Source organism: Sphaerodactylus townsendi, linkage group LG05 (assembly GCF_021028975.2).
Source record: "Sphaerodactylus townsendi isolate TG3544 linkage group LG05, MPM_Stown_v2.3, whole genome shotgun sequence".
Taxonomy (NCBI): domain Eukaryota; kingdom Metazoa; phylum Chordata; class Lepidosauria; order Squamata; family Sphaerodactylidae; genus Sphaerodactylus; species Sphaerodactylus townsendi.
In genome coordinates, this window is record NC_059429.1 from 53,545,061 (window position 1) to 53,559,088 (window position 14,028).

General features: G+C 42.2%; 1 protein-coding gene across 3 annotated transcripts in view; it reads right to left on the minus strand.

Annotated features, from left to right (window-relative positions):
- Nucleotides 1–1,194: 1,194 nt before the first annotated feature.
- The window catches only part of ST6GALNAC3 (ST6 N-acetylgalactosaminide alpha-2,6-sialyltransferase 3), a 351,837-nt gene continuing 339,003 nt past the window's right edge, over nucleotides 1,195–14,028 (minus strand). For all 3 annotated transcript variants that reach the window (XM_048497129.1, XM_048497130.1, XM_048497132.1), the window contains 2 exons: nucleotides 6,684–6,791; nucleotides 1,195–4,581 (listed from right to left, as the gene is read on the minus strand). In XM_048497129.1, coding sequence (XP_048353086.1) covers nucleotides 4,395–4,581; nucleotides 6,684–6,791 — 295 coding nt within the window. In that variant the 3' untranslated portion in view covers nucleotides 1,195–4,394. The remainder of the gene's footprint in view (nucleotides 4,582–6,683; nucleotides 6,792–14,028) is intronic.

The following is a 14,028-nucleotide window of genomic DNA, read 5'->3' on the forward strand; positions in this document are numbered from 1 at the left end:
TTTCAGAACGTTTGGGCCAGCAGGTGCGAGGTTATTCTCGAAGCAACAAACGCATGGTTCCATTTTTATATATACAGATAGTTAGATTGCTGTCTGATTTCTGTGAATGGATCTACGACTATAGTTTTGTCTAGAGTAATTCAGAATGAGATGCAAGGAGCTGAGATAAAGGATATTAATATTTTTTAATGACTGTGGACAGTTCCTGAATGGACAATTTGCCTTCAGGACCAGGGTTTCAGACAAATGCTTGAATACAGCGTGTGAGAAAGGAGCGGTTGCAACTTTCTGTGGCTGCCATTGGTGATGGGGAAGGGACAGCCCTGTTTGATGGCTGCCACCTTCCCTGGCCTCGCAAGTCCTGTTTCAGGCTCGCGAGGCTCGCTATGCCTGCCATGCATGCGTGGCAGGAAGCAGGTCGCTTCCCTGTGATGTCAGGTGGGTTGCCCTGATGTCACTGGGAGGAAGGCTGGGCAGCCTATATTAGGCTAGACCTGGCCTCGCTTCCTCCCATTCTTCTGGAGCTGGATGTGTTCCCACCCCCCTGTCCCTCAATTTTTAATTTGTTAATGCATGTTAATTTGTCATAGCCGGTCATAGCGCATGGGGGACTGATCTATAGTTGTGAGTCAGCAGGTGACATACCCGCTTTGATGGAACCTCCTTAAGAGGTTTGAGCAAGCCAAGGGTTACATGCCCAGACATGGGCTTATGTGGCTTGTGCCCCTGGCAGCAAAACGAGTCTTCAGGAAATGGCAACCACCCATCTGGAATCTCTCATAGCTGCTCCAACGTGTGGCATTTTCCTCAGCAGGCAGGCTGGAGGAAAACTTATGTTGCTGGGAGACAGCACTTGGCTGCCCAGCACACAGATCAGACCCCCATGCTGCGCCTTACACTTCTGCTTGCCTTGAACCAATATGTTTAATAAAAGGCTTTGGCCAACAATTTTACCACACAAATTAAGTGGGTGTTGGGTTAAGTTAGGGTATTAAAGGATGGAGGGCTCTTAGTTATTTCTCTCAGACACCAAATAGCACTTTTGCATTTGGAATGGGCAGAGACAAGGGCAGAGGCCAAACAAGGTTGGCTGAACTCATTGTCCAGATTTTCTCTTTGAAATCTGAAGACAGCAGCTCTGTTGCTACAATGCTGTTTTCATCCACTTATGTGCTGCAGGAATCTTTGTTTTTCTTTTTAAAAAAACCCCTTGTATTAATTAAAACCACCACTAAAGCAGAGAATTGAGGTAATTCACCAGTTCTATCTTAGCCAAAGGAAACTAAACCCATCAGCACTGTGTCTGAACTTTCATAATGTCCTGGAAAGTAAGTAGAAAGTCAGACATGTTGATTAATCAGATTCAAAATCTACTAGTCAGGTGTAAATTCACCTCCCATTTACATTGATTTTCTTTTACCTGTGCTAAATTGCAGTCCAACAGTCTGATACAGACAGATGACTGTGAAATGAGGAACTGCTGCTCCAATCTTAAATTTAACAATCTTTTAACAATCTTACATTACAATCTTACATTAAAAATCTTACATTTTTAAGTACTGATGGTTTCATGTTTTGTTTAGCGCTAGGCAGCCAGACAGCACTGTAGATGGTTTCATGTTTTGTTTAGTGCTAGGCAGCCAAACAGCACTGTAGAAAAGAGCTTGGTTACTCATTTCAAAGATATTCTACTCTATAAATATAAAGAAGTTTTGCAGTCATGTCATTGTCCCAAAAAAGCTAGATATTGGGGAGGGGGGGGGAAGGATTAATATTTTAGGGCTTGGGGATAAAACAATTAAGAGCACTTTCACCAAATTACAATGTTCAGAATTATTTGGGGGAATCTAAACTCCAAAACTGGAATTAAATAGATAGATGTTTAGTTCCCCAATTACCATCTTAGTATCTGAATGACATTCCAAGCCAGCTAAACATAGTTTACACTTGGGTAAAGTGTAAACTAAAATCCAAAACACATGAAGACTAAAATCCAAAACACTGAATTTAAAAAAAAATGATCAGGAAGAAGCGTTTAAGAATCATCAAACAAGGATACAATTGAAATACAAGGGAAAGACTGATAACAGGATCTCCAAAAAAGAGTAAAGAACCCCAAAGAACTAATGTTGAATGGTTTCCTCCAAGGTCTGTTCATACATTCTGATTTAACCCTTGACTGCTGAACCAAGATGAATGATGCATTTACCCTTAGTTAGTTGCAAGCCCATCACTAAAGCAGGGAATTGAGGTAATTCACCAGAGGTAAGTAAATAAACAGCTCTAGTTTCATGTGGGGCAAAAGACAACTGTCCTGGGGTAAATCACACAATCGTAAGTTATCACTTAATGATGATGATGATGGGAATGTATATGCTATGAACATTAAAAATATAGACCTCTATATACAAATATACAGTAGGAAATACGATCCTTATACAAACACTTTCATGTACAAAACATGATTTTGCTAATGATTTCTTATGATACAGTAAAGAAATACAAAAGGTCTGGTGGTTTATATGCTTGTTGACCGTTACACAAGTGTAACAGTCACTTAACCTCTTTTCAAGTTTTAACAGTATTACTTATTCAGTGTTGTAATTCTGATATTCCAGGTATTCAGCATTTGACATAAGGAGCTCTGCTGACTTTAGACATCAATTAAAGAACACTTGTTCTGATTGGAACTTATCAGCATGTAGCCTATCACTCTGTTTAGCAAAATTTGAAGACTTCTTCTAACTTAAGTGTTCTTCCAGCAGAAAAGGCATTTAAATTGATGAGGACTTTTAAGACAAGAGGTAGTCTTCAAACTTTGCTGAATAGGGAGGTAGGATTCATGCCACCTTAATTATGTGGTAACTGAGCTAATTTCATAATGAGATGCTGTATAATAAATGCCATATTATCCAAACCTTGCTTCATGGTCTACTTCACACTTTTCCTTGGTTCTTAGATCCTTTCTGCTGTTATAAACCAATATAACTAGCATAGTTATCTAGCACTGTGGGATGTTTCCAGTATCAGCTTGATAAATAAAATTATACTGTATTTCAGTTAGAAATGGGCAAGTACTACTGGTAACATTTACAAAGTTACACCCATTAAAAGGATAATTCATTGAGGATGTACACTGAAAGAAATAAATGAAGATATTCAACATTTTACAGCACTGATTTCTCATCTTTGGTTTGATGTTCCTCAAATACCCAGCACAGAAAAATGTGTGCCAAATACCCATGGGTAGCTATAAGAATTACAAGCAAAGCATCATTTCTTTAAAAAGCACTAAATATGCACATTTGCTTATTTTGCAACATCCTCATGAGGTAGGTGTTATCCCCATTTGTAAATATGGAGAATTTGAGGCAGAGAATTGAGCCACTGTTCAAGATCACATAGGATTTACTTTCCAGAACTATATTAGAGGTATTAGATGCTGGACTTTTAAAATTCCACATTCAAGACAAGAGAACTTCCTCAACATCTCATACAGAATTTACAGAAGTACTGTTCTACAAAGAGAATGCAGTTGAAGGCAAAAATTAGACGAATCAATGCCACAAGAATGTTAGACAATATCCAGAAAACCTGGATCTTTCAACATAATACTAACTGCTATGAAAGCAGATTGTCAAGTCACAGCACTTCAACTACCCCTGGGCCTTAGACATACAAAATCTTCCTGTGTTGAGGCTATCTGTTCACAAATTGTTCCTAACCCATTTCTAATTTTCTTATGTGCAGAATTGTTTCATATGATGTGCACAACCCTTTCTTTCTCCCTTATGCTCCAATATCCCCCCTTTCATGACAAACTATAATTTTCTGTTCTATACCAACCAACAAACTACACTTTTCAATTCCCAGCAAAACCAGAATTGCAAACCATTGATTGCATCTTGTCTGAACTGGAATACAGTGAGATTTTAGTTATTTATATAATTAAAAATCTATGCACATTGCTGGTCTTTAGTTTGGTTGTGTTTAAGACAAAAATCGAGTTACCTTAATAATGAAAACCTACAACCTAACCTCAAGTACTCATAACAGAAAGCCCAAACAATCCAAATGTTTTGGCTGCCCAGAAGTGTGTTATATCCCTTAAAAGAATCTTTAAACCAAACTGCTGCCATTTTGAATTAAAAATCCAGTTAAGAATAAAGTGCATTTGTGATTTACAACCCTAAGAGATATAATAAGCATCTTGTATGTCTTCCATAGATTGGTAAATCTATCCTTGTTCCACAGTGGAGCCATTCTTTATCTTGTTTATCATTCATATAAATATCAACATTGAGAAGATACAGTCAGTTGCACGTATAATTGTATACTGAGGAATTTCTTATGCATAATATTATGCTAATAGTAAAAGGCTGGGAGATCCAACATCAAGACAATGTCCAGTTAGGATGTGTAAATATTATACTGTGCTTCTTAGCCCACTCAGCGAACACTTTCTTTTCTGTGATAAACCTATGGCCTCCATAGGGTGCATTTTCATGCAGAAAGTACTCATCACATTCATCTCTTCCTGGTTCGTAGTAGTGATAAGGAACCTTTCGAAAGCCTTCTGACCTAGAATGAAGTCAAAACACAAATGTCTATGAAATAATTTTTTTGTACATCTCAACGAATCTGCTGTTTTCTTTACATATGAAACACAGTAAAAACTACAGAGGAAAAATATCTTTATGCAGAGAACAAACCCATAAACATTCAAAACAATTCAGTAAAAGCTGTGTTATTGTTATTTGGGGAATCCATTAACTGGCTGTTGTCATAGATAGCAACACAAATCTTTCTTTAATTAATCAGAAAAAGCCCAACAGCCATCCAGCATTCTTTTCTGACACCTGTCTGTAAAATCACAGCTAGCAATATGTCTAGGAGCTGAAGGTCCATTCATGCGTTTAGCAATTACTGAAGAGGTGAAGTCCCTGTTCAGCCAATGTACAGCCACTGACCTACTCCCTCACTTAGTGCTGAAGCTCCTGCTGAGGGTGAGCAACAAGATGAGCCCTTTACCTATGCTGCGGTAGGTGGTGAGAATGGCTGTGAACCAGGCACCCTTTAGATGTGCTGTGGAGATGAGCTGTGAGCGCAGTTTGTCAGGCAAAGTATCCCCACCCTGCCCCACACAGGTTCTGTTCCCTCTTGGGAAAACAGGGAGTAAAGTAAGATAGCACTCTTCTAATCTTCTCTTATTTGCTTTTTATAAATGGTAGATACACTACTTTAATATTTAGTTTTCTGACTTATTTTTGCATATGAGGATAAATTCAGCAATCATCAGAGTAAAGCTCTTTTAACTGGAACATTTTATAACAGCAACCTCTATTCCCCATGGATGCCACACAACAAAACTTTTACTTTACATTAATGCATCTTAAAAACCAAACTTTCAGACTAACAGTTGGAGCCTATCAGCCCAATCCTATGGAGGAGGGAAGGCAAATGGGCTCTTGGAGATGGGACTTATGCCGGTGGGAAGGGAAAACTGGGAGGCAGGTGGGCACCACAGACTTTGGCAGTGTCTGACCCAGAAGGGATCCCAACCCCCAGAGCTGTATTGGCATCCAAGAGAACACTGGCAGAGCTAGGAGCATTCCAGGGGTGCAGCCAACTTTAGTCAGCTTCCACCGGGGTTTGGAGCCAGGAACACCCCTGGCGTAGACCTTGGCGTAAGTCCATTTTGAGCTACAGAAGACTTTCAGGCAGCTAGTGAGTTTCTGGCATTTGCTGCCTCCCCATGCTGCCTAGAGGTGACATGGTAAAATGGCAGTGGTGCAGTCTCTCTCCACCTGAGCCCAATGGATGGGGTTGTAAGAATTGCTTCAGTTAGTCTTGCTCCAGGAAAAGGAGCCTTGTTTGCTTGGTAGTAGCAATGGCTTTTTCAATAGATCTTGTTTCCCTGGAGCTAGGCTGCTCATTTAACAGAAGGGACTCATAGGACCTAATCCTGTAAGTTGCTTACAAGTCTTGTTCACAAGTTACATGTTACAGAATATACTTGATTTTACATGAGATTGGGCCCGGGGGGTGGGCAAAGTGGACCCCCCATATGACCCAGGCAAATGGCCCCTGGAATGTCTGCTCCCTCTGGCCCCCTGGTTCTGCCAGTACTACTGTCTTGTCTATATGCCTCCTCTTTGTTTTGTTTGGACATTTGTGAACAAAACAGGTATTACAAAAAAGCCATAAGTCTCCAGTGCTATTTTGTACATAAGAAATCCCACCCACTCCAGTGCTATTTTGTACATAAGAAATCCATCTTGCACTGCACCTGGGACTTGTCACTACTTTGGGATGTGGGGAGTGTCTGACAAATAGATCTGTACTTTCTATACACTGTCTCCTGTCTTGCAGGCTATGAAGTGCAAAAAGTAAATGGAAATGCTTTCTTTTCCTGTAGGTTCATTCTGATTCGGCAGAACATCTTTGATTTAAAAAGTTCTTTATGACATTTGACATTAGACTTTTGTAAATGCTTTTATTTAATCAATACCACATGCCATATGGGGACTAAATACACTGACAATAAAGTGCAACATCAATACAGAATGCCAGGGAATGCCTGTCTAATCAATTTCTTGGATTTATGGCATTGAAATGAATTGTGAAATTTTGACAAGACATCAGAATTGTAGATGCATGAAAATAATTTCCTGTGATCTTACTTGCAGTAGGTGTCATTTATCATCCCATAGATGTGTATTCTGTAGCAAGCATCCATAGCCAGTATTAAGGTAAACCAGCCAGTGCTGAGATAGGATCCTGACTGGACTCTGTAAAAGAGACAACACATAACAGACTGCACTAAGAAACTGTTAACACTTTTTCAAAGGCATATCATCTGTTATCTGGCACAAAAGACATCCAGTAAGCTGACAAACCTGTCCTGTTTGAACTAAGGTACCTTCTATTATGATAAAATATAATATAGTCCCCTACTTGTTGGTTGATTGAAATCCAAGAATCATGCTGGCCATATTTTCCTTAAAGAAATAAAAGCTCTCCATTAACTGTTCCATCTTTAGATCAGGGGAGCTTGAAAGACAAACTACCAAATATATGTAATGGTTTTATTTATAGTTGCCCTTTTACTCTAGCATGGGTGATTCTTTGGCCTGCAGAAAATCTGGCGTATGCCAGTAACTGAATTCTGTGTCACTCAGCTATAAGTTCCAAGGAAAGAAGCATAAAACCAATGTGCGACTTCACCACTTGCATTCCGAATCAGAAAAATAAAATAATATTGCAAGATCTAGCAACTTCTGGAGATCATAGAGTTGGAAGGGCCATCAAATCCAACCCCCTGCAATGCAGGAACACATAATCAAAGCACTCCCGACAGATGGCCATCCAGCCACTCTTTAAAAACTTCCAAAGAAGGAGACTCCATCACATTCCGAAATAGTGCATTCCAATGTTGAATAGCCCTTACTGTCAGGAAGTTTTTCCTGACGTTTAGGTGGAATCCATTTCCTTCACCTTGAACCCATTACTCCTGGTCCTAGTTTCTGGAGCCGCAGAAAACAAGCTTGCTCCCTCACCAACATGACATCCTTCAAATATCTAAACATGGCTATCATGTCACCTCTTAATCTTCTCTTCACCAAACTAAACATACCCAGCTCCCTAAGTCTCTCCTCATAGGGCATGGATTCCAGACCTTTTACCATTTTGGTTGCCCTCCTCTGGACCTGTTCCAGCTTGTCAATATCCTTCTTGAATTGCGGTGCCCAGAACTGAACACAACATTCCAGGGGAAGTCTAACCAATGCAGAATAGAGAGGTACAATTAAATCCCTTGATTTAGACACTATACTCCTATTGATATGGCCCAAAATCACATTGGCTTTCTTGGCCACCACATCACACTGCTGACTCATGTTCAGTTTGTAGGCTTGTAGGCTTGGGGGCAGATAGGTAGGCAGTGTAATTGCTGTAGCGATGGGGACATGTGCTCATGATAACTCACCCAACCAGCAGTCTACCTCAGAGGCATACTGGGTCCAAATGGCGCCTGGACACCAAAAATCTTCCGGGTGCCCCCCCAGCAGAGCCCCGCTTACTTGCCATGGCCTACTTGCGAGTAAGCACCACAGCTCTTACTTGTGCAGCCCCTCCTCCCCAGCAGCCGCCCTGGACTTACCCAGGCTGGCTCCAGACTGCTGCTCCAGCAGCCAGCCTCTATGACTTTCTTAAAGGGGCAATTCCCCAAAGATTGCTTAAAGGGGAAAGGGTCAGAGGCTCAATAGGCTCAGAGATTGGATTTTAGATCTGGAATTTGCAAATTTACATCTAGCAGCCAAACGAACCTGATCCCCAACACAATTCTTAATCCCATTTGAGCAGAGCCGTATGGCCTATTACCTCTATGCTCTAACGAACCCACGTGCAAGGAGAGCCCTTACCATTGCACGATTTAACATTATGCCCTCTTCCCTACTAAAGGATAAGTTCAGTAACCTAGAAAAATCTGCAAGGCTATGCAGCTGCAAATCCAATATGGTTGAAACTCTGGCCCACCAACTCTTGTACTGCACTAGATTTGATAAAATCAGATCTAAATATACCAGCTTATATTCTCTCTTTCAATCTGGTTATCAATATTGCTGAATAACTCGGACCCTGGTCTTTGTGAAGAGGTCGCCAATTTCATTATGGAGATAGTTGAGAGTTCCCAGTAGTACGTATCTGTTATGGTCCTTGTGGGGCCTTTTGCTTTTATTACCTATCTATGTATTTGCTTCTGATTATGCCAATAAAGGCTTATGTATGTATGTATGTATGTATGTATGTATGTATGTATGTATGTATGTATGTATGTATGTATGTATAAAGTCATAGAGGCTGGCCACCAGAAGTTGAGCCTCAGAGCCTGCCAGGGGAGGGTGAATGAGGGGGATGAGGGGGGCCGGCCGGCCGTTTGGCTGGCCGGGGGGTGGGTGGGGGTGAGCAGGAGCCTGCTGGGTGCCCCACAGGCATGTGCCCAGAGTCATGGGTGGCCCCACGTCGCCATAGGCGGTACGCTTCTGGCCTACCTACAGCATTCTGCACTAGCTGTAGCTTTCAAATAGTCTTCACAGATAGACCCAAGCAGAGGACATTGAAATAATTCAGTCTAGATGTAACTGAGGTATAATCTGTGGCTAGATCGGATTGACCCAGAAAAAGATGTAGCTGATGCACCAGCTGGAACTGGGCAACACACTCCAAAGGTGATTTTCTAAGGTGACCCTGTGCCAAGCATTACTCCGAAGTTACAAATTTGGCAAGGGGAGTATAACACCATGCAATACAGGGGAGATCTGAAGTCCTTGGTCTGCCTTTATCCTAACCAGGAGAACCTCTGCTTGGTTAGGATTAAGTTTCAGCTTGTTCACCCTCATTCAGCCCATTATTGACTCAAAACACAGAACCGGTTGTTAAAATTGTGCTTGTAAACAACCAGTTGTTAAATTATTTGACTTCAACCACCAGAACCGGTTGTTAAATTATTTGAATCCCACCACTGCATACATGTGCTTGCCATCCATGGGTACACAGTGTTTCAGAGCTTTAGTTCCTTCTTGGTTAGGTATTCTCTGGTTAGACGTCTCCCTTCTGTATCAGCTTCGATATTAAATAGCATGGGAGATTGAGAAAAAAAGCCATCCTTGAGCTCTACTATGTTAGAAAATTTCCAACCAGTCTCCAATCTTCTATTCTTGGGCAATCTGCTGGAGCTGGTTGTAGCCTCTCAGCATCAGGGATTCTTGGCAGAGACTGATGTTTGGACCCATTTCAGTCTGCCTTCAGGCCAGGATTTGAAACAGAGATTGCTGTGGTCACCTAGGGTTGGTGATCTCTGTTGAGTACTAGATAGAAGAAATGTGACCCTGCTAGTTCTGATGGATCTCTTGGTGGCCTGTGACACTGTCAACCATAGTATTCTAAGACTGGCTGCCTCTCATCACTGGGACTAAGGGACACCATATTATGGAAGAGAGCAGGAATTTCCCAAAATTATCTTTTGAGACTGACCGCAGATAACTATCCATTGAGATTTTGCTTTTCCTCAGGATCCACAAGCTGAAAAATATGCATTTAAATTGGACAAATAGATGCCAAAGGTACATCATCTGGACATGCATCAATGCTTGTATCTAACCCAGAGCAGATATGAGTGATTTTGTTTGCATGGTGCAATTCTACACATCCCTGGTACATATAAGTATTATTGTGTCATCTTGAATATGCCAATAAAGGCCTTACTTACTTACTTACATCCCTAGTACAGTCCTACTGAATTCAGTGGTGTTCACTTCTGAGAAACCCTGCTGTAGAGGAGAATAAAAATGTCCTTCATTTTGAGGTGATACATCCAGATTGAGGGTGAACATTTTCTTACTGCTCACAACTGCCAGTTCCTAAACATTCCCTTAATCCTTCTCCTTTATTTATCCCCTTCGTTACTCTGGCAAGCCAGAAAAGCTTTCCTTTCTGCCACCTGGACTACATACTGCTATCTACACATGCAGTTCTCAACCAAGACCTGGGGAAATAATGTGGATTTATAAAGCATTTACCATCTGACACAGCCAGTTGACATTGGGTGTTGCGTTTTTGCTAACCAGCTTCCTGTTCCAGCAGCAGAAACATGCTACTTTGAGCTTTTAAAGCTACTAATTTGGAATGGTAATAGACATTTACCAAATACCAGGAACAAAGAGGGCTCTTCTGATACCAGGGGTTTATATGACAGAAGTATATTGACAGTATCATCTAAAAACAGCTATACTCAGGAGTAGAAGAGGATTTTAAAAAAAAGAATTAATCAATATTTCATGTCTTGTTTTAACACAATTGGACCTTAGTCTAGTCATCAATATACTCCACTGGCAGGATGAATAAAAATAGACAAGTTCTCAAATATCTTCCCTCAGAGATGAAGGATAGGACAGAATACAGATTATGGAGCTTTTTAAAAAAACCTTCTTTTTTCTTTATCCTGAGGTTATACAGCTAATGAAGGATTACTATGAAACAATGGGAACACCAAATTATTTGTAACACCTTAGAATTTATTTGTTACTGTAAACATATTTTGACAAACTAATGAAGGCAGGATTGGATGTGTGAAAACAAAGGTCATAAGCCTGTAAATATAATTTACAATACCACCCCAAACAAGATAGAAACACCCCAAACAAGACAGCAACTGAACATGTGCCATTGGCACGGACATTCATTATTAATTGTTTTAATGTGTGATTAAAAGACATGTACACAAGACAGTATGAACATGGCTCATATCATGGCACATCAACTTGGTGGGGGGGATCTGGCCCAGTGGGGGGATCTAAAAATTTTAGTAATAGGTTCCCAAGGTGGTGGGATTCAAACAGTGGTGTAGCGCCAATGGGGCTGTGCGGGGCTCGACAGGGGAGTGGCTGGGCATTCTGGGGACGGGGCATTCCTGGGCAGGGCTGTGGCAAGGACGCAGGGCACACGCACCCCAGATGCAGTTCGCTTTAAGGAGTCTCCAAACAGCTAACAAACGCCCCCCCTTTCCTCTCCCCACAACAAACACCTTGTGGGGCAGCAGGTGGGGCAGAGAAAGTGGGGAATCAAACTCAGCTCTCCAGATTACAGCCCAGCCCCACAGCAAAAGTTAAGAAGCCAGGTGCTTCATGTCCCTCCCCCCCCCATCAAGGCCATTCACAATTGCAAACAAGATTTTAGGGAATGATAGAAGTGCAGTTTGGATTTGCATATTACCTTTAAGGAGTCTCCAAACAGCTAACAAACGCGCGCGCCCCTTTCCTCTCCCCACAACAAACACCTTGCAGGTGGGGCGGAGATTGCCTCCCTAGCCGGCATATGGACTTCTCCTGTGCTGGCTGACGCCCGTCTGCTGGGGAGAAGGCTTGAGACTGAGAGCAATGGCAATGACTTAATGGAGAATAAGGCACTGCACTCTGGGTGAGAGTGAGGAGAGGCGGAGCTCCCCAGTCCTCATCCTGGGAGCACAGTGGTATTTCTCCCCTGCCCTCTGGACACTCAGGGCCACCATAGAGAGTGGGCGGGGCTATGTCAGGCTTCCTTAATTCTTGCAGCAGCCGGCTTCCTCAATTCTGGGCTTGCTGGGGCTTGCAAAATCAGTCTGTGTGGGGGGACATTTTGGTGCCCCCACGTGACTGCAATGGATGCACCCGAGGACATGGGGTACCCCTTGCCCCTAGGGAAATATGCCACTGCCTCTGAGCGGACCCAATTAGTAACCCCCTCTCGGCACACACAAATAATTAGTAACCCAATCTCGGGAACCTGTGAGAACCGGCTGGATCCCACCTCTGATCTGGCGCCAGTTATAAGATGTAAAGGAACCAGGTTGATCTCAGGGGTATACACTATGTGTACAAGGGGAAGGGATTCAGGATCCTGTGCATAATTACACATAAGGCAGGGAGAACGGGTTGCCGAGAGAAGACAGCTTGGCTTGTGGGGGAGCAGTCTTGGTTTGATAGTAATGCAAGGCTTTTAAGACAGTAAAGGATAGTTTGTTGGAATGATTATGGCATAAAGAAGATACAGCCTTCGGCAGTATTCAATGGGGTGAGGGGTGTGTGCGTGTGTGTGCATGAAAGAGAGCAACGTTAAGGAAGTATATGGATGATACAAGCATAGCCCATTGAAATTTGATAGAGTATAAATTTGGCACCTAGAGAATGCAAATTTTATACATTAGGCACTTCAACTCTAGGAGAATGCTCACCAACTTGAAGAAGGTAAAAACAATTGGGTGTCTTTGTGCCTCCAAGAAAGAAATTCTTCTCAGTTCAGTTGCCTGGCTCCAAGGTGATACAGAGACATTTTGGGGGCTGCACAAGTGGGGGCAGGAGTATATGATTTTTCCCCATTCATGTTGTTACCCCTGGGCTTTAATGGACTCGAATGAATTGCACAGCCTTTCTGTAGCCTGTAGCAAGTATGTGTAACCTCAGCTTGTGGGTTCTGTGGGGCAGTACTTGGAATGAGTTGCAACAACAATTTTTAAACAACAAAATGGTTTACTTTTCTTTACAATTTACACTTTTAAAACATCAACATTTAACGTTACAATTCAAGGTCCTGTTCAGGTTGCATTTCAAGTCCTTCTATTTACAGTCTACTGATATTGCCAAGTCCAAATTCTTCTTTGCAAGTTGGCTGGCTCCTGAAGACTCCAAGGGCTTGATGAACTGAGTTTGCCCAACATGATGAAGGTCTCCAGGAGAACTCTCACCCATTACAACCACAAAAGAAACCCTTAACAAGGTGTTAAGGGCTTATAGAAATCAAGGTCCGAGTCTGGTAGCCTTGTCTTCTGCAAAGAGCTCTTGCAGCCTTTCTGCTGCTCTGAGTCTCCACCCCCTTACTGGGTCAACCCATTCTGGGCCAACCCATTCTGGGCATGGGGGTTACATTGGCACATGTTCCTTCCCACTTATGGCACTGTTCCCTGGAGCTAATGGAACACATGTGAGTAGGCAGCCTTCCTTATTGATGCCACTGTTCTGGGACACAATTTCACTGTTAGCATGCTAAAATGAATAGCTTATTTTCCTCACAATGTATTATTCTTAATGGCTTGCAGTATGGCAGGTTTTTAAGATTCTGAATCAAGTTTCATTATATAATACATTTCTGCCCTACAATTCTCAGCCTACCATCTTTTGAAGCAGTTTACAATAAATATGATACTAGTAAAAACAAATCCTCTATGACCACCCCCAAAACTTTGCTGGGGATTGTGGGAGCTGTTTGGACAAAAAAATTGAGACAGAGACTGCATTAAGGATTAGAATTGGACAAGGTTGAGTGAAAAATTTGACTGGATCTATTCCGGAGTCTAGGCCCTTTCCGCACAGGTGATTTACAGCGGCCCAAGGATGGCAAAAACGCCGTCCCTGGGTGGCTGTTCGCAAAGGAGGTGCTGCTGCATTGCAGCAGCACCATCCTGGCCGCCTGGGAGCGATGTGAAGCTGCTCTTAT